The sequence below is a fragment of the Callorhinus ursinus genome, unplaced genomic scaffold (assembly GCF_003265705.2).
Source record: "Callorhinus ursinus isolate GAN/ISIS: 27379988/994484 unplaced genomic scaffold, GSC_fseal_2.0 scaffold1, whole genome shotgun sequence".
Taxonomy (NCBI): domain Eukaryota; kingdom Metazoa; phylum Chordata; class Mammalia; order Carnivora; family Otariidae; genus Callorhinus; species Callorhinus ursinus.
The window spans coordinates 72,440,407-72,461,425 of record NW_027397063.1 but is presented as its reverse complement, the minus strand read 5'-3'; the positions used below and the strand labels follow the sequence as shown (position 1 = coordinate 72,461,425).

At 37.0% G+C, this 21,019-nt stretch overlaps 1 protein-coding gene across 5 annotated transcripts in view; it reads left to right on the top strand.

The window, feature by feature from the left end:
- The window catches only part of VPS8 (VPS8 subunit of CORVET complex), a 254,459-nt gene that overhangs the window by 99,157 nt on the left and 134,283 nt on the right, over positions 1 to 21,019 (top strand). For all 5 annotated transcript variants that reach the window (XR_012379318.1, XM_025877364.2, XM_025877349.2 and 2 more), the window contains exons 25-27: positions 11,770 to 11,812; positions 13,233 to 13,305; positions 13,600 to 13,719. Coding sequence is in view for 4 of the 5 variants with exons in the window: in XM_025877364.2 (XP_025733149.1) it covers positions 11,770 to 11,812; positions 13,233 to 13,305; positions 13,600 to 13,719 (236 nt within the window). In the remaining variant the exon portion in view is untranslated. The remainder of the gene's footprint in view (positions 1 to 11,769; positions 11,813 to 13,232; positions 13,306 to 13,599; positions 13,720 to 21,019) is intronic.

Here is a 21,019-nt window from a genome sequence, read left to right as displayed (position 1 = left end):
TCTTTAGCACTTTTTTGGGATTAGAGAGGTGGTATTCCTGGACTTCATATTAGTGGGTTGTAAAAGTTCCAAGTGAATGAATCCCCACCAGAGACTGTGAGTTCTTTATATGGTCTGGATATGAGCCCTTTTTCAAGATATATTTTGCAGAATTTTCTCCCAGTCTGTTGCTTAGCTTTTCACTTTCTTAAACATGTTTTTCATAGAACAACAGTTTTGAATCTTCATTTAAGTTCATTTTATTCATTTTTTCTTTTGTAGTTTTAGACGTTTGGTGTTTTAAGAAATCTTTGTCCAATTCAGTGTCATAAAGATTTTCTCCTGTGTTTTTTTTCTATAAATTTAATAGTTTCAGCACTTATATTTAGGTCTGTAATCCATTTTGAGTTAACTTAATTTTCCTATGGAATGCAAGGTAAAGTTCAAGGATTTTTTTTCTCATAAAGCTATCAGTTTCTTTACCACTTTTTGAAAAGATACCTTGTTTCCATTGACACATTTTTTGTTAAAGAAAATTGGCAGAAATGTATTTTTGTCAAAAATCAATTGAGCATATAAGTATGGGTCTCTTTCTGTGCTCTTTATGTTCCCTTGATCTATGTGTCTGTGCTTAGGCCAGGATTATACTGTCTTGACTGTTATAGCTTTATAGTGAGTCTTGAGATAAGGTACTTAAATCTTCCAACTTTTTCTTTCTCAAAATTGTTGTGACTAGTCTAGGTCCTTTGTCTTTACATATAACTATTGAAATCAACTCATTGCTTCCTTTTAAAAAACATATTAGAAATTTATTTGAGATTGCACTTGACCCTATAGGTTAATTTGGGGGAGATTGCCAACCTAACACTGTTGAGTATTCTATGATTGTGATCTGTTTCTCCATTTATTTTGGTCTTTTAAAGTCAGTTTGGTTTCCCAATTTCTGCAAAAAGGCGGCTGGGATTTTGATAAGGATGCTTTGAATCTGTAGATCAGTTTGGGGATTATTGCTGTCTTAACATCATTAAGTCTTCCAATCCATGAACATAGGATATCTTCCCATTTATTTAGGTCTTGTTTAATTTCTCTCAACGATGTTTTGCAGTTTGTCAGTGTGTAAGTCATATACTTCTTTTGTTGAATCTATTCCTATTTTACTTATTTTGATGCTATTATAAATGGAATTGGTATTTTAATTTCATTTTTGGAATATTCTTTGTGAGTTTATAGAAATGAAATTGAAGATTTTTGTATATTGATCTTATATCTTGCCTTCTTGCTGAATTCATTCTAATTTTTTAAATGGATTCTGTAGAATTTTCTGCATATGTAAGATCATGTGTTATCTGTAAATACAGATAATTTTACTTCTTCCTTTCTAATCTGAATGCCTCTGTTTCTTTTTTTTCCCCTCTAATTGGCCTGGTTAGAACCTCTAATACACTCTTGAATGAAGTGGCAAGAATAGACGTCTTGGCAAGAATAGATGTCTTTATCTTTTTCCTGATCTAAGGGGGAAAGCATTCAGTCTTTCATTATTAAATATGATGTAAACTGTGGGTTTTTCATAGATGGCCTTATCAGTTTGAAGAAATTTCCTTCTTTTCCTGGTTTGTTGAGTGCTTTTAATATGAAAGAATTGGATTTTATCAAATGCTTTTTTCTGCATCTATTAAGATAATCTTGTGGGTTTTGTCCTTTATTTTATATGGTCTGTAAGATTTCATTGATTTTTATATGTTAAGTCTTATATTGTTGGGATAAATACCCCTTGGTCATGATGTATACATCTTTTATAGATGCTGTTGGATTCAGTTTGCTAGTGTTTTCTGGGTTTTTTTGAGGACTTTTATGTCTATAAAGGATATCCTTTAGTTTTATATTCTTTGCATGTCTTTTTCTGGTCCTCGTATCGAGTATACTTGATCCTTGGTATACTTGCATTATGGGATGAGTCAGGAAGTGCTCTGTCTTCTGAACTTTGGAAGAGTTTATGAAGGATTGGTATGCTTTTTTAAATGTTTGGTAAAATTCAGGGGTGCCTGGGTGGCTTATTCAGTTGAGCGTCTGACTCTTGGTTTTGGCTCAGGTCATGATCTCAGGGTTATGGAATTGAGGCCTGGGTTGGGCTCCATGCTCAATGGGGTCTGCTGGAGAGTCTCTCTCTCTCTCCTCTCAGCCCCTCCTCCCACTCATGCTCTCTCTCTCTCTTGCCCTCCCTCCCTCTCTCTCCCTTTCTCTGTCCCTCTCTCTCTCTCTCTCTCTGCCTCTCTCCAAAAATAAAATAAATCTTTTAAAAAGGGGCACCTTGGTGGCACAGTTGGTTAAGCGTCTGACTCTTGGTTTCAGTTCTGATCATGATCTCTGGGTCGTGGGATTGAGCCCTGGATTGGGCTCCTTGCTCAGTGTGGAGTCAGCTTGGGTTTCTCTCTCCCTCTGCCCCTCTCCCCCACACTCACATGTGCATACTCTCTCTCTCTCGCTCTCTCTCTCTCTCTCTCTCTCTCTCAAATAAATAAATAAATCTTAAAAAACATGTTTGGAATTTGGTGGAATTAGTGAAGCCATGTGAACCTGAGATATTCTTAGTTGGAAGTTTTTAAGTTCAGTCTCTTTGCTTGTTATAGTCTGTTCAGATTATCTGTTTCATTTTGAGTCAGTTTTGGTATTTCTAGGAATTTGTCCATTTCATCTGTGTTATCTAATTTGTTGGCATATAGTGCTTATGGTATTCTCTTGTATTCCTCTTATTTTTATAAGGTCAGTAGTGATATCTTTTATTTCTGATTTGAGTAATTTGAGTCTTGTTTCTTGGTCTGTCTAGCTAAAGATTTGTCAATTTTGTTGGTCTTTTCAGAGAACCAATTTTGATTTCATTGATATTCCTTATTTTCCTTTCATCTTTCATTTATTTCAGCTTTAATCTTTAATATTTACATCCTTCATCTTACTAATTGGGTTTGATTCACCCCCCCTTTTTTTTTTAGCTTTTTGAAGTGGAATTTTAGGTTATTGATTTGAAATCTTTTTTCTTTTTAAAAATAGGTGTTTATACCTACAAATATTCTTCTAAGTAATGCATTAGCTGCATCCCATAAATTTTGGTATTTTGTGTCTTTATTTTAATTCATCTCAAAGTAATTGCTAATTTTCCTTGTGATACTGGTTTTTTAGAAGTATGTTATTTAATTTCAATGTATCTGTTATTTTCTCACTTTTCCTCCTGATACTGATTTCTGATTTTATTACACTGTGGCCAGAGAACATACTTTGTATGATTTCTATCTTTTTAAATTTACTGAGACTTATTTATTTTTTATTTTGAGAGAGACAGAGAGAGCCAGGGGAGGGGCAGAGGGAGAGAGAGAATCTCAAGCAGACTCCATGCTGAGAACAGAGCTGGACGTGGGGCTTGATTTCACAACCCTGAGATCATGATCTGAGCTGAAATCAAGAGATGCTTAACGAAGCCACCTAGGAGCCCCAAGACTTATTTTATAGCCTAACATAGGGTCTTTTGTGGAGAATGTTCCATATGCACTTGAAAATAATGTGTTGAATATGTTTTGTTGTTGAGTGGAATGTTCTGTAGATGTCTGTTAGGTCTAGTTGGCTTATAGTTTTGTTTAAGATTTATATTTACTGTTCATCTTCTGCTAATTGTTCTATCCATTATTAAAAGTGGATTTGTGAAGTCTCCAAGTATTACTGTTGAATTGTGTTATCAGTTTGCTTCATTTTATTTTGGAACTTTCAATGCTTCAGCAGACAGCTTATGTTAACAATTCTGCCTTAACCTTTTACTTCCTGCTTGTGCAGAGCCTCAAAGTCTGCCCTGAGTAGATTAGGACTGTACCAGGTCTTTCCTGGATATGTGTACAACCCTATATGTCCTTCTAGAGTTCTGGAAATATGTTGGAACTTTTTAAAGCCCCCTGCAGACTCCCATTCTCCAGTTTTTCCTTTTAAGTTTTTTGTTGAGTTTATTGGTTCATTCTGGTAGTACCACCTCTGGCACCTGTAAAGTTAAATTGGACTGTTTTTGACAGATGTCCTGGGTGGGGGCAGGGGGATGTGGATAGTGCTGTTTGCATTGAGTAAGCTCTGAGTCAGGACAAAAAAAAGACAAGCCTTGAGAATGGAGCTTCTAAGTGAGCTGCCAAATAGGTCAAATATTTATAGTTCTCTGAGGTTGAGGCTTTGGGGGAGTTCCAAACCCATTTTGTTCCTTCAGGTGGCCACTAGGTTACTGGTTTGTGCAAGGCTGTTGGTTTTCAGAGCTATGGTAAAACTGGGGAAAGGGGGATAGGACTAGGTAACATGAAAATGTCATAAAGCTCACAGAAATAAAGAATATCTTTGACGGGTTCATTAATAGACTGGACATAGCTGAGGAAAGAACCTCTGAGCTTGAGGACATAACAACAGAAAGTTCAAAAACTGAAAAGCCAAGAGAAAAAGACTGAAAACAGAACAGAACATCCAAGTGTTCTGTGGGAACTGTGGGAGAACTACAAAAGGTGTAACATACACATAATGGGAATATCAGAGGGAAAAGGAAGAAAGGAACAGAAGCAGTATTTGAAGTAATAATAACTGAGGGTTTCCCTGAATTAATGTCAGACACCAAACCACAGACCCAAGAAGCTAGGAGAACAGTAAGCAGGCTGAACATCAGCAAAACAAACAAACAAACAAACAAAAAACCCCACACCACACCTATGTGTATCATATTTACACTGCAGAAAAGAAAAAGATTCTGAAAGAGGCCAGAGGAAAAAAGAACCTTACTTGTAAAGGAGCAGAAATGAGAATTACATTTGACTTCTTAGAAACCATGCAAAAAAGAAGAGAATGGAGTAAATATTTAAAGTGTTGGGAACAAATATTTAAAGTGTTGAGAGAAAAAAAACCCATCAATATAGAATTTTGGACCCTGTAAAATTATCCTTCAACAGTGAAAGGGAAATAGACTTTCTCAGACAAACCAAGTGGAGGGAATTTGTTGCTGATAGACCTGTCTTATAAGAAATGTTAAAAGAAGTTCCTTAGAGAGAAAGAAAATAATACAGGTAAGAAACTCAGATCCAAGAAAGAGCATCAGAGAATTAATAAATGAAGGTAAAACAAAAATGTTTATTTTTCTTATTTTTTTCCCAAAGAATTGTAAAATGTACTTTATACGTATTGCAGCTTTTCAGAATGCCATCATTGTCGCTAATGATTATTGATACACATATCAATAATCAGGCCTGTGGATTGGCATCCAAATAGAGTCTTATGCAGCAGCAGCATAGGTGCTGCTCCCAGCCAGAGAGTTTACGTTAGTTTAACTTGAACAGGACTATAAAGGAGAGCAGTTCCAACACCAAGAAAATAACATAAAAGTGACACCACCATGGAATCAGGCAGGCAAATGAGAACACATGTCCTTCTGGGCTTCTATGGCATAACAAAATTTGAAGTGCAGTTTCCAGAAAAAACAAACACAAAACAAAACAACTGACTTTATCCCCTCATCCTTGGGGTGTTTTATGGATCTGGAAGTTTTGTGTTGCATATAGAAAAAATTTCTGAAATTCAGTTCACAGAGGAGACAAGGACAGGGAATGGACTTGGTTCTTCCCCTGCCCTGATGTTCTCTCGACATGGGGGGTACGGGGGTGGAGTTTTATCTCTTTGCAAAAAACACTGGACTTGGGTGGGTGTACAGACATGGATGGCTTTTAGTGCCCCTTGCTAAGTCGGTCTGCAGAGACCTGAGCTTTGTGGGGGAAATGATCTTCATCAGGAGGAGATTTGATTGACAAGCAGGGAAACTATGAGGACTAGAGAAAGCCCAACCTGGTCCCCCTCCAACCAGCCACTACAGAGGACCCTAAACTTTTTACTGGAAAAAGCGGGCTTCCTCAGGGGTGCTCAGTCTTTTCAAAGGTAATGGCATGTCAGCCAATATCTAGAGGAGTGAGTGTGCCCCCAGAACACACCCCCACAGAGAAACCAAGAGCTTAGCTCCAACAGCAGTTTCCAGAAACATGCCCTCTGGTTTTCTTGGGATGCGCCCCAACTTTCACAAGCTGCTCCGTCATGAGCCTCTGCAAATGGCATCCCCTGGGCATGAAGCCAAGGGGTGCTGCAGCATTGAGGCGTGAGCTGCAATCCTGGAGTATAATTGGAGGGTCGTGCTCTGCCCTTAAGCCAGCTGAGGTCATGAACACACTCTCCTGCTTCCTTCTAAACAGCAAATACAGACCACACTACCAAGCAACAAGATTCAAACAGTTTGGCTCAAAAAAAAAAAAACCTGTTTTTTTCTTTTTTTTTTTTTTTGATCTATCAGATAATAGTTCAAGATTATAATAGCAACAGTGGATTTGATTATGTGTGTACATAGACTTATGTGTGTATGTTTATGTATAAATGAAATGAAGGACTGCAAGGACATAAGGTACAGGAGGGAGGAATTAAGAGTATTTTGTTGGCGTAAGATAGTTATACCACCTGTGAAGCAGTATAGTGTTATTTGGAAGTAGATCTGGATGGGTAGTAAATTTATGTTGCAGACTGGAGAGCAACAACTAAAAAAAGGATGCATAATTGATATACTAGGAAAAAGGAAAAATAGAATTACATAAAATGTTCAGTTAAAACTGCAAAAGGCAGAAAAAGTATTGAAGACAAAAATATGAATAAAGAATATGGGCAAGAGATAGAAAACAGTAACAATATGGTAGATACCCACATATATCAGTAATCATTTAAAATGTCCGTAGTCTAAATATACCAATTAAAAGAGAATATTAGAATGGGTCATAAAAACAAGACTCAACTAAAAGTTGTGTATAAGAAACCCATTTTAAATATAAATATAAGGACACATTAAATAAAGAAACAGAGAAAGATATCCATAATAACACTAATTAAAGGAAAGCAGGAGTAACTATATTAATTTCAAACAGAGCCAACTTCAGAACAAATAAACTTATCAGGGATAATGAGGGGCATTATATAATGATTAAGGGATTAATACTTTAAGAAGACATAACAATTCTTAATGTGCATGCACCTAACAACAGTGCCAAAATACATTAGGCAAAAACTGATAGAATAGTGAGGAGAAATAGATAAATCCACTATTACAGTTGGAGATTTTAACACCCCATATCAGAAATGTACAGATCCAGCAGGCAGAAAATTAGTAAGGACATAGGTGAACTCAGCAGCACCTTCATTCAACTGGATATTATTAACATCTGTAGGCTCTTTCATCCAACCATAACAGATTACACATTCTTTTCAAGATCATGTGAAACATTTACTAATAAGAGAGACCACATTCACAGCCATAAAACACACTTTAAGAGATTTAAAAGAATAGAAATCATACAATGCCTGCTCTTAGAGCACAGTAGAATTAACCTAGGCAACAAGGGAAAGAAAGCTGGAAAATTCAAAGTATACATAGAGATTAAGCAATACACTTCTAACTAACAGGAGACAAAGGAGAAATCTCAAGAAATTTAATATTTTTAATTAAATGAAAATACTTGTAATATGTGAGATGCAGCAAAAGCAGTGCTCTGAGGGAAATTTATAACATTGAATGCATATATTAGAAAAAAAAGACTTAAAATCAATACTCTAAGGCTTCTAGGAATTTAGAAAAAGAGCAAATTAAGTCCAAAGCGAGCAAAGAAAAGAAATAATAAACATTGGAGCAGAAATCCATGAAATTAAAAACAGAAAGTCAGTAAAGAAAATTGTTGACTTTTTTGAAAAGCTCTTTCTTTGAAAAGGTCAGTAAGATTGATTAGCCTCTAGCCATACCAACAAAGAGAAAAGACACAAATTACTAGTATTAGAAATGAAAGCGAAGACATCAGTACAGATCCCATGGATATTATAAGGATAAGAAAGGAATATTATGAACACTTACATGTCCACAAATTTGATAACCCTCATGAAATAGACTAATTCTTTGAAGGATACAAGAAGAAATTGACAATCTGTATAAGCCTACATCTATTATGGAAATTGAGTCAATAATTAATAACTTTCTTGGACAAAAGTGCCAGGCCCAGATAGGTTTCACTGGTAAATTCTACCAAACATGTAAGGAAGAAGTTATACCAATTCTCTACAATCTCTTCTAAAAGACAGAGCTAAGGGAATACTTCTGACTCATTCTTTGAGGCCAGCATTAACCTAGTGCCCTAATAGCAAAATCAGACAAAGATGTTATAGGAAAAGAAAACTTCAGACAAGTATCTCTCATGAGCATAGATGTAGAAATACTCAATAAAATATTAGCAAATTGAATTCAAGAATGTATAAAAAGAATTATTCACTACAACCAAATAAGACTTATCCCAGGTATACACGGCTGCTTCAGCGTTTGAAAATTAATTATTCCATTCCATCAGTAAGGAAGGGAAGAAAAATTTCATGATCATATCAACAGATGCAGAAAAAGCATTTGACAAAATCCAACATCCATTCATGAAAAAAAAAAACTCTCCGTAATTGAGGAATAGAGGAAAACTTCAACTTGATAAAGAACATCTATAAAAAAAACACTACAGCTAACATCATACTTAATAGTGAGAAATTTGAAGCTTTACTGCAAAATCAGGGTCAAGGCAAGGATGTCCCCTTCTCACTGCTGCTTTTAACATCATACTAGAATGCAAAAAGACCTAATGCAAAAAGACAAGAAAAGGAAAAAATAAAACTGTTCATAGGTGACATCATTTATATAGAAAATGTGAAAGACTTGACAAAAAACTCATGGAACTAATAAGCAATTGTAGCAAGGTTGCAGGATGTAAGGTTAATATACAAAAGGCAGTTACTTTACTACATACTTGGAATAAACAAGTGGAATTTGAAATTATAAACATTACCATTTATATTAGCACCCTAAAAATGAATTACATAGGTATAAATATAACAAAATATGTATAAAATCTATATGAAGACTACAAAACTGATGAAAGATATCAAAGAACTAAATAGATGGATATTCTGTGTTCATGGAGTGGAAGACTCAGTATCGTCAAGATGACATTTTTTTCTCAACTTTATGTACAGATTCAGATGTAATCCCAATCAAAATCCTAGGTAAGTTATTTTTTTGGATATTGATAAACTGATTCTAAAATTTATATGGAGAGACAAAAGACCCGGAAGAGCTAAGTCAATATTGAGAGAGAAGAACAAAGCTGGCAAACTGACACTACCCAAGACTTAGTATAACTACAATAATTGAGACAGTGTGGTATCAGCAAAAAAAAAAGGAAAAAAAAAAGAAAAACAGGTGAGTAGAACAACAGAATAGAGAACCCCAAAATAGACTCGTAAATATAGTCTGAACTTTGACAAAGAAGCAAAGACAATACATTGGACAAAGATAGTCTTTCCAACAAATAGTGCTGGGACAATTGGACATCCACATTAAAAAAAAAAAATTGAAACACAGAATTTACACCCTTTACAAAAATGAGTCCAAAATGGATTTTAGACCTAATTGTAGAATTCAAAGCTAGGAGAACATCTAAAATATAGCATAGGAGATAATTGGCTGTGGTTATGGTGATGAATTTTTAGATACAGCACCATTCAGTGAAAAGAAGATACCATCCATCAAAGAAATAATAAGCTGGACTTTGTTAAAATTAAAAACTTGTGCTCTACAAATGACAATATCAAGAGAAAGAAAGTAATCCACAGATTGGGAGAAAATATTTGTAGAAGACTGTTACCTGGGGTGCCTGGGTGGCTCAGTCGTTAAGCGTCTGCCTTCGGCTCAGGTCATGATCCCAGGGTCTTGGGATCGAGCCCCGCATCGGGCTCCCTGCTCCACGGGAAGCCTGCTTCTCCCTCTCCAACTCCCCCCTGCTTGTGTTCCCTCTCTCACTCTCTCTCTCTCTCTCTCTCTCTCTGTCAAATAAATAAATAAAAATCTTAAAAAAAAAAAAGACTGTTACCCAAAGTATACAAAGAACTCTTGAAACTTAGCAATAAGAAAATGAGCAACTGGATTTAAAAATGAGCAAAAGATCTGAATAACCATCTCACCAAAGAAGTTACACAGAGGTCAAGATACACATATGGTTCAAGTAAGCATATGAAGAGCTATTCAACATCATTAGGACATTAAAAATTAAAGCAGTGAGATACCACTACACGCCTATTGGAATGGCCAAAATCTGTAACACTGACAACACCAAATTCTGACTGATGTGGAGCAACAGGAACTCTCATTTATTGCTGGTGAGAATGCATAATGGTACAGCCACTGTGGAAGATGGTTTGGCAGTTTCTAACAAAACTAAACCTACTTATACTCTATGATCCAGTAATTATGCTCTTTCATATTTACCTAAAGGAGTTGAAAACTTATGTCTACACAAAACCCTGCACACAGATGTTTATAGCATCTCTCTTTATAATTGCCCAAATTTGGAAGCAATCAAGATGTACTTTAGCAGGTGAATGGGTAAACTGTACATCCATACAGTGGAATATTATTCAGCACTAAAAAGAAATGAAGTATCAAGCCATGAAAAGACATGGGGGAAACTTAAATGCATATCACTAATGAAAGAAGCCCATCTGAAAAGGCTACATATTATATGATTCCAATTATATGACATTGTGGAAGAGGCAAAACTATGGAGACAATACAAGAATCAGTATTTGCTAGGGGTTGATAGGGATGAGTAGGCTGAGCACAGAGGACTTTAGAGAAGTGAAACTATTCTGTACAGTACTGTAATGGTGTTTGTACCTCAGCATGCATTTGCCAAAACCCATTGAATGCACAGCATTAAGAGTAAACCCTAATGTGAACTGTGGACGTCATGTGATGATGTGTCACTGTGATTCACTGATGATAAGAAATGTACCACTCTAGAGCAGATGTTGATAGTGGAGGAGATTGTGTGGTGTGGAGGTAGGGGATGTATGGGAAATCTCTATACCTTCCTCTCAATTTTGCTTTGAACCTAGTGAAACTTCCCTAAAAAATGAAGTTTATTAATTTTTAAAAAGTTTGGAATTGAAGCAATATGTAATTACTCATAATTTCGAGCAATTCAAGTTTATTTGCACTTCGAACAACATAGATTTGGAGTATTTAGAAAGGATGACCTATTAAGAGATGTACACTTGCTTGCATTATGCACGCTATTTGTATATCAAAAATAAAAACTTCAGCTTATCATCATTACCAATCACAAATTCTTATAATCTGCACACCCTAAGAATTACTAATCACTTTATCCACTCTTGAGTCTTCTACTCTGTTCTCTGTTGCCCTTGACCCCTTGGCCTAAAACTAATCTATGTCTCTTATTTTAAACATTTGTGAACAGTGGCCTTCTCAGCCCTAGAGCACAATAGGTAGTAAGAGTCCATGTTACAAATGAGAAGACATTATAGTTATGCCTTAATATTACTTAATTGGTCATGATCTTTAACTCATCAACTCATTGCCTGTTCTACACCTTCCCCTGGTCCCAAGCTATTGGTTAAGCCAACAGTGCATGGGTCTCTACCCTCAGATGTATGCCTTCTACTGTACCCTTGTTTGACTCATTGATTTTGTATCTGTGAAAAGAATCTAATGGAAATTCTAAAAACAAGAATTAAAGTGGTCTTATCCCAAATTGTGTATTACTTAGGAAGATACTTACCTTAATTGCCAAGTTTCATTTTTTGTTTCCACATAAAGATTGTATTTCTAAAAGGTTTGAGAGAGAATTGCTGAAGATACTTTTTCTATTTTAGATGAGCAAGTTGTTATGGGCAACAAACTTCTTGTATATATTAGGTAAGAGATTTTTAAAAAAAAATTTATCTGTGTGTATGCTCCTTCCGTAATGTCCCCCTGTATTCTTAGAGGTACGGTCATCTCCTATGTGTATAGTGCTTTTCACGTTTCAGTGTTTGCATGTACAGTATGGTTCTCAACCATAGGTGATTTTTGTCCCCCGTTGGTGACCACCCCCCCATGTTTGGCAATGTCTAGAGTCATTTTTGTTTGTCACAGTTGGGGCTGGGGGAGAGACGCTGCTGTCATCTAGTGGGTGGTGGCAGAGATGTTGCTGAGCATCCTGCAGTGAACAGGGTAGTCTACACAACAAAGAATTATCTCTGTCAAAATATGAATAATGCTGAGGTTGAGAAAGCCTAGTGGTAGAGTATTTTACTTTTACTACTGACAACTCTGTGGAATATGTGTTGTCTCTATTTTATATAAAAGGCCAAGAGATGTGTTTAGATCACGAAAAAGTTAGTGACAGAGGTTAAGCTGTGAAATGTTTATCTCCTTACTCCTCGAACAGGGTTCTTCCCAACAGACTATGTAGGCTCAGAATTATGTCCTGATAGAACTTAGATAGATAACTCGCTGCCAGGCTAGCAGGCAGGAAGGTGACAGAACCTGCCAGAGCATTATTTTAGCCCCGATCTAGTGTCAGTGTTAACTTTGGGACCTGTTTCACACTAGTTATGTTGATTTTTTTAGAAGAACATTGTAGCATCCACCTAGTACCGAATCTGTCCTTTAAACTTCTCAGAATATGCTGTCTATAATCCAGCATTCAGAAGGGATGACAAGGTCAAAAAAGTTTAAAATCAGTGCCTCCCCCCCAAAATGAGGACATAATCAGAAGACATCTTTATAGTTCAGCCCACAAGGCATAATCCATAAAGCATTAGCTATAAGGAGGGTCTGATTTAGAGGTAAAACTGTACAGTTAATTTCTCGTCAGGTTCTCCTCTCCCTGAAGACTTGTCCTATTGTGGACATTTTCCAGTCATTTGTTAACCTAGCTCATTCCCTGTCTTTAATCACTGTTCTTAGAGCCACTGGTTTAAAGTCTCTGAAAACATTAGGCTTTTCACTGGTAAATCATAGCATAATGGTGCCATTAGGTTTTTTCTGGTGCTGAGTGTGAGACTTTCCGATAGTCTGTTCTCATTCCTTCTTGTCCGCTTTAATGTGGCCTGGGTTTTTCTCAGGAAGAATAAGAAGAAATGAAAGTGCTTACTCTGTCACAGGGTGTGTTATTTCACCACCATCCCTGTTGGCCACAGTTTCTGAACTGCCTCGCATCTTGATCAGGTGTGACCTTGACCTGACAAAAGCTGAGCCTGCTTAAAAATCAAATGAATATCTTGGGTTTGAGAAAGAGTGTGTACTCAGCCCGTTACAAGTCACCAACTCTTTCTCTTTCTCTTTCTTCTAGCTGTTGTCTTGCAGGCAGAGCCTATCCCCTTGGTGACATCCCTGAAGATCTTGTTCCCTTGGTTAAAAACCAGGTTGGTGCTCTTTCCGCGGCATTTTTATGATCTGCACTTCTTGTTCAATGCAAGAAAGATGAACTGTAATTGAGGGTTACACATGAGGGTTACCACATATCTGCAGTGGTAGGAGAAAGCCTCCCCACCATCACTGCAGCCAGGAATTAGAGCTGAGACAGGTTAGAAAAGTTATAACATGGTGGCAATTTAAGCTAAATTCGACCTGCCTTTATTTTGTCCAACTGGGAATCGTTGCTTCAGCAATATACTTTGCAAAGAGAGAAAATAATCAGCTTTTCTTTCAACTTGCAGGTTTTTGAATTTCTGATTCGCCTGCATTCAGCAGAAGCTTCCCTGGAGGAAGAAATCTACCCGTATGTTCGGACTCTGCTACATTTTGACACAAGAGAATTTCTAAATGTATTGGCACTGGTAAGAGATCATAAGATTTTAAGGTATTTTTAGAGGAACCAGGGCGGTAAATTTTTTTAATAGAAGGATGTGTATGCAGGTATAATTTTTGTGCCCTAGCAGTGAGCAGTAAACATTTCCAAATGTTTGATTTTGTTGTGCCACCCCTATTTCCTAATTCTTTATCTCCCTTCCTTCCCTCCCTCATCCCTCTCTCCCTTCTTCTTCCCCCACTGCCCCTGTGTCTCTCTGTCTCTAACACATCCTTATCAAAAAGTTAAAGCAGTGTAGATGTGTGGTACATTTTTTGGTTTCATAAATTATATTAGTTCACATACTGAATATGGAAGAAAGCTCTGAAGGACATGTAGTGGTGATGATAGTGGAAGTCACTGGAGTTTCAGTGGAACATGGAAGCTTCCTGCTGAAAAAACCACCTTATACCTATTTTTTTATAAAGATTTTATTTATTTATTTGAGAGAGAATGAGAAATAGAGAGCACGAGAGGGAAGAGGGTCAGAGGGAGAAGCAGACTCCCTGCTCAGCAGGGAGCCCAATATGGGACTCGATCCCGGGACTCCAGGATCATGACCTGAGCTGAAGGCAGTCGCTTAACCAACTGAGCCACCCAGGCGCCCACCACCTTATACCTATTTAATTAAAGATGGATTTGGGTGAGCCAGGTTCTCTGTGAAAATGCCCCCAAGGGAATAATTATATAACATAATATATCTTTCCAATTAAATAGTATTATAGTGTTTTTTAAAAAGCTTTTGATAACATGGACAGGGTTTATATTACAGTGTTTAGTGAAGCAGCAGCCTCACAAATGTATAAGACACACACAAATGTTACATATGCACAGTATTTAGAGAAAAAAGACCAGAAGGAAATACACCTATGTACTATTAGTTATTAACTGTGAGATGGGGCAGATTTCTCTGATGAGCATATAGTACATTTATAAGTTGAGTAATATACTAAACTTAAATTAAAAACCAATGCCCATGAGAAGGATAAGATTCCCAGTTATAGTATAGTTTTAATTGGTTTATTTGAATATCTGACTTCAGAAGTGGTAATTTTAATTGCAGAGGAAGAAGGGAAAAGAAACTTGGAAGTAGAAGTCCGATCTAGTTGGTTTAAGAAACCTTAGAGAACCTAAGGGTACTTGCTATCTGGCATGTAGGAAATGAGAAACAGAAAGTGGTGAGGCAAGGGGTACAGAAAGAGTGGTAGAGAGCAACAAAGAATTCTAAACTCATTTTCGTTTTTTTAAGGGCTCTGGTAGCACTGAAGACCACTTGGAATTGTGCTGACTTCTGAATTATGATACGAGGATTGATAATAAGGCTGCAGTGCAATCTCATTTGCTTAACAAATAGTTGAGTGCCATATCACATGGTCTGTACTGCCTGGGGGTGCACTGTTGGCTTACAAGCTATAAAGCCTGCACTGGTGGAGGAAGAAGATGTAGACTTTGGGGTCAATAGTTACAGCGCAGCATAGAACATGCCATTGGAGAAGTGCAGGATGCCACACACACCTACGAGAGGAATCTAATGGAAGGTTAAAGAAGGTTTCTTGTATGGAATGATGCCCATGTGAGTCTCAAAGGATGAATAGAGGTTAGGTTAAGATTAGGGAAGAATATTCTAGGTAGAAGAACAAAATGTGTAAAAAAGCCTGGAAACAAGACAGAGCAAGGTATGCTCAAGGAATTGGGGAAAAAAAAAATCAGTATGGCCACATCTCGAAGTGTAAGGAAGCCTATAGTAAGAAACAAATCCGAAGAGGTAGATAGAGACTGAGCGTTGTAACCCCTGGTGAGAAGTTTGGACTTTACAGTAGAGCAGCAGGTAGGCACTAAAACCTTTTAGGTAAAGGAATATCATGATTTGTAGTTTAGAAAAATTCCCTCTGACTACTGTATGAAAATGGGTTGAAATAAGACAACTTTGGAGGCGAGAAGATCTGTTAGCAAATTTTTGTACTAATCTAGGGAGAAGCTAGGGGCGCCTGGGTGGCTCAGTCGGTTAAACGTCTGTCTTTGGCTCAGGTTATGATCCCGAGTCCCTGGATTGAGCCCCGTGTCAGGCTCCTTGCTCGGTGGGGAGTCTGCTTCTCCCTCTCCATCTGCCCCTCCCCCTGCTCCTTCTCTGTCTCTCTCTCAAATAAATAAATAAAATCTTAAAAAAATAATCTAGGTAGAAGATTAACGGTGACTTGAATTAGGGCAGTGACACCAGGGATAATAAGACATGAAAAGATTTGAAAGATATTTTATGAAGCAGATTGGCCTAAAACTTAGGGCTTATTGCACAGTTGGATGTGAAGGATAAGACAAATGGGAAGCATCCGGGCGCCTGGGTGGCTCAGTCATTAAGTGTCTGCCTTCGGCTCAGGTCATGATCCTGGGGTCCTGGAATCGAGGCCCGCATCAGGCCCCCTGCTCCGTGGGAAGCCTGCTTCTCCCTCTGCCTGCTCTGCCTGCCGCTCCCCCTGATTGTGCTCACTCTCTCACTCTCTCTCTCTCTCTCAAATAAATAAATAAAATCTTAAAAAAAAAAAATGGGAAGCATCAAAGACTCCTAGATTTTTGACTTGGTTAACTGGATGTATAGTGGTTTATTTATTCAGTAGAGAATGAGAGGAGAAACCGGTTTCTAAGGAGATGAGGGGGTAGGACAGGGTTGTGGTGAGGGGTAGGGGGAGATATAGATATTAATTCTCTTTTGGACTTAATGAATTTGAAATGCCTGAAAGACATGTGGAGGTTTTCTTCCATGCTTGTATCAAATGTTGGCCGCAAGCCCAAGTACCAGAGCTGGTGAAATTGATAAGACCTAGGATCTGAAATCCTAGATTCACCACCTATTTTGCCATGATTGATTGATCATATAACCTTCCTAATTCAATTAATATATCTTAATAAAAAACATCTTCAGGGTGACATAAAATAATTTACATGACAGATTTTTTAAATCACATTTTACCACCTTTTTTTCATTTAGGAATATTTTTTCAAGTAAAGTTTTTAAATTTAGCTTCCTTGAGGTACAATTTAAGCAAAATGTAGTTCATCCATTTCAAGAGAAGAGTTTGACAAATGTATACAGTGTTGTGACCTCTCCCACAACCTAGATACAGAATATTGCCATGACACCAAAAAGGTCACTTTTGCAGTTTTGTAGTTAGTCCCAAACCCCAGCCCCTGGCAATTACCAATTTGCTTTCTAACACTGAAATTTTGCCTTTTCCAGAAGGTCATATAAATAAAATCATATACTTTGTAGTTTTGGGGGGCTTCTTTCACTTAAAATAATGCTTTTGAGATTTATTAGTGCTGTTGCTTATATCAATAGATTGTTCCTTTTTTTTTTTCTTTTAAGTTTTTATTTAAATTCCAGTTAGTTAACATACAGTGTATGTTACTTTCAGGTGTACAATATATAGTGACCCAACACTTCCATAAAGCACCCGGTGCTCATCACAACACGCGCGCTCCTTAATCCCCACCGCCTATTTCACCCATCCCCTGCCCACCTCCCCTCTGGTAACCATCAGTTCTGTAGAGTTAAGAGACGGCTTCTTGGTTTGCCTCTCTCTCTTTTATTCCCTTTGCTTGTTTGTTTTGTTTCTTAAATTCCACATATGATTGAAATCATACGGTATTTGTCTTCTCTGACTTAGTTCACTTAACATTATACTCTCTAGCTCCATCTATGCCATTGCAAATGGCAAGATTTCATTCTTTTTTATGGCTGAATAATATCCCATTGTGTATATATACCTAATATCTTCTTCCTCCATTCATCAGTCGATGGACACTTGAGCTGTATCCATAATTTGGCTGTTGAAGATAACGCTGCTATAAACATCGGAATGCATGTATCCCTTTGATTTAGTGTTTTTGTATTCTTTGGGTAAATAAATACTCAGTAGTGCAATTGCTGGGTGGTGGGATAGTTCTAATTTTAACTTTTTGAGGAACCTCCACACTGTTTTCCAAAGTGGCTGTAGCAACTTGCATTCCCACCAACAGTGCAAAAGGGTTCCCCTTTCTCCACATCCTTGCCAACACCTGTTGTTTCTGTGTTGTTGATTGTAGCCATTCTGACAGGTATGAGGTGATATCTCATTGTAGTTTTTGATTTGCATTTCCCTGATAAAAAGTGAGGTTGAGCATCTTTTCATGTGTCTGTTGGCCATCTGTATATCTTCTTTGGAAAAATGTCTATTCATACTCCCATTTTTTAATTGGATTATTTGTTTTTTGGGTGTTGAGTTTTAAAAGTTCTTTATGTATTTTGGATACTAACCCTTTATCATATATATCATTTGCAAGTATCTTCTCCCATTCCGTAGGTTGCCTTTTAGTTTTGATTGTTTCCTTTGCTGTGCAGAAGCTTTTTGTTTTAATGTAGTCCCAATAGTTAATTTTTGCTTTTGTTTCCCATACCTCAGGACACATATCTAGAAAGAAGTTGCTATGGCTGATGTCAAAGAAGTTACTACCTTCGCTTTTCTCTAGGATTTTTACGGTTTCAGGTCTCACCTTTAGGTCCTTAATCCATTTTAAATTTATTTTTGTGTATGGTGTAAGAAAGTGGTCCCGTTTCATTCTTTTGCAGGTGGCAGTTCAGTTTTCCCAACACCATTTGTTGAAGACACTGTCTTGTTCCCATTGGGTATTCTTGCCTGCTTTGTTGAAGATTGTGGGTTCATTTGTGGGTTTTCTATTCTGTTGCATTGATCTACATGTCTATTTTTGTGCCAGTACCATACTGTTTTGATTACAGCTTTGTAATATAACTTGCAGTCTGGAATTGTGATGCCTCCAGCTTTGCTTTTCTTTTTCAAGATTGCATTGGCTATTTGGGATCTTTTGTGGTTCCATACAAATTTTAGGATTGTTTGTTCTAGCTCTGTGAAAAATGCTGTTGGTATTTTGATAGGGATTGCATTAAATCTGTCAATTGCTTTGGGTAGTAGACATTTTAAACAGTATTTGTTTTTCTAGTCCATGAGCATGGAATAACTTTCCATTTCTTTGTGTCATCTTCAGTTTCTTTCATCAGTATTTTATAGTTTTCAGAGTACAGGTCTTTCACCTCTTCCATTAGGTTTATTCCTAGGTATCTTACTGTTTTTGGTGGGGTTGATACCTTAATTTTTCTTTCTGCTGCTTCATTATTGGTGTATACAGAAATGCAGCAGATTTCTGTATGTTGATTTTTGTCCTGCAACTTTATTGAATTCGTTTATCAGTTCTAGCAGTTTTTTGGTTGAGTCTTTAAGGTTTTCTATATGTAGTATCATGTCATCTGCAAATAGTGACAGTTTTACTTCTTCCTTACCAATTTGGATGCCTTTTATTCCTTTTTGTTATCTGATTGCTGTAGCCAGGACTTCCAGTACTATGCTGAGTGAAAGAGGTGAGAGTGGACATCCTCATTCCTGACCTAGAGGAAAAGCTGCCAGTTTTCTCCCATTTAGGATGCTGTTAACTCTGGGTTTTTCATATATGGCCTTTTTTATGTTGAGGTATGTTTCCTCTAAACCTACTTTGTTGGGGGTTTTAATCATGAATGGATGTTGTACTTTGTCAAACGCTTTTTCTGCATCTATTAAAAGGATCATATGGTCCTTATCCTTTGTTTTGTTAATGTGATGTATCACATTGATTGATTTGGGAATTTTGAACCAGCAACCCAGGAGTAAATCCATTTGATCACAGTGAATAATTTTTTTTAATGCATTGTTGGATTTGGTTTGCTAGTATTTCACTGAGAAATTTTGCATCTGTGTTCCTCAGGAATATTGGCCTGTAGTTCTCTTTTTTTTGTGATGTCTTTATCTGGTTTTGGTATCAGGGTAATGCTGGCCTCATAGAATAAATTTGGAAGTTTTTCTTCCTTTTCTATTTTTTGGAATAGTTTGAGAAGACTAGGTATTAACTCTCCTTTAAATGTTTAAATAGATATTAACTCTTCTTTAGAATTCACCTATGAAGCCATCTGGTCCTGAATTTTTGTTGGTTGGGAGTTTTTTTTATTATTGATTAAGTTTCTTTGCTGGTTATTGGTCTATTCAAGTTTTCTATTTCTTCCTATTTCAGTTTTGGTAGTTTATAAGTTTCTAGGAATTTATCCATTTCTTCTAGGTTGTCCATTTGTTGGCATATAGTTTTCGTAACATTCTCTTATAATTGTTTGTATTTCTGTGGTGTTGGTTGTTATTTCTCTGCTCTCGTTTGTGATTTTACTTATTTGGGTCCTTTCTCTTTTTGATAAGTCTGGCTAGGGGTTTATCAATTTTATTAATTTTTTCAAAGAAACACTCCTGGTTTCATTGATCTGTTCTATTGGTTTTTTTTTTAGTTTCTATATCATTTGTTTCTGCCCCAGTCTTTATTATTTCCTTCCTTTTACTGTTCTGGGATTTGTTTGTTGTCCTTTTCCTAGCTCCTTTAGGTGTAAGGTTCCATTGTTTGAGATTCTTCTCGCTTTTTGAGGTGGGCCTACTATGTACTACCATGTACTTCCCTCTTAGGACCACTTTTGCTGCATCCCAAAGGTTATACTGTTGTGTTTTCATTTTCATTTGTGTCCAGGTGTTTTTTTTTTAAAGATTTTTTATTTATTTATTTGACAGAGAGAGACACAGCGAGAGAGGGAACACAAGCAGGGGGAGTGGGAGAGGGAGAAGCAGGCTTCCCGCGGAGCAGGGAGCCTGATGTGGGACTTGATCTGAGAACCCTGGGATCATGACCTGAGCCGAAGGCAGACGCTTAACAACTGAGCCACCCAGGCGCCCCTGTGTCCATGTATTTTTAAAATTTCTTCTTTGATTTCCTGGTTCACCCATTCATTGTTGAGTAGCATGTTGTTTAACGTGGTCTTTCGAGATTTTTTTCTTATGGTTGACTTCTAGTTTCATAATGTTGGGGTCAGAAAGGGGGCATGGTATGATTTCAGTCTTTTTGTATTTGTTGAGGCCTGTTTTGTTACCTAATATGTGATTCATTCTAGAGAATGTTCCGTGTGCACTTGAAAAGAGTGTGTATTCTGCTGTTTTAGTCCATCTGGTCCAATGTGTCATTCAAAACCACTGTTTCCTTATTGATTTTCCGTTTAGATGATCCGTCCATTGATGTAAGTGGGGTGGTAAAGTCCCCTACTATTATTGTATTATTATCAATTAGTTCCTTTATGTTTGTTGCTAATTGTTTTATATATTTGGGTGCTACCATTTTCAGTGCATAAACATTTATGATTGGTATATCTTGTTGGATTGTTCCCTTTATTATTATATAAT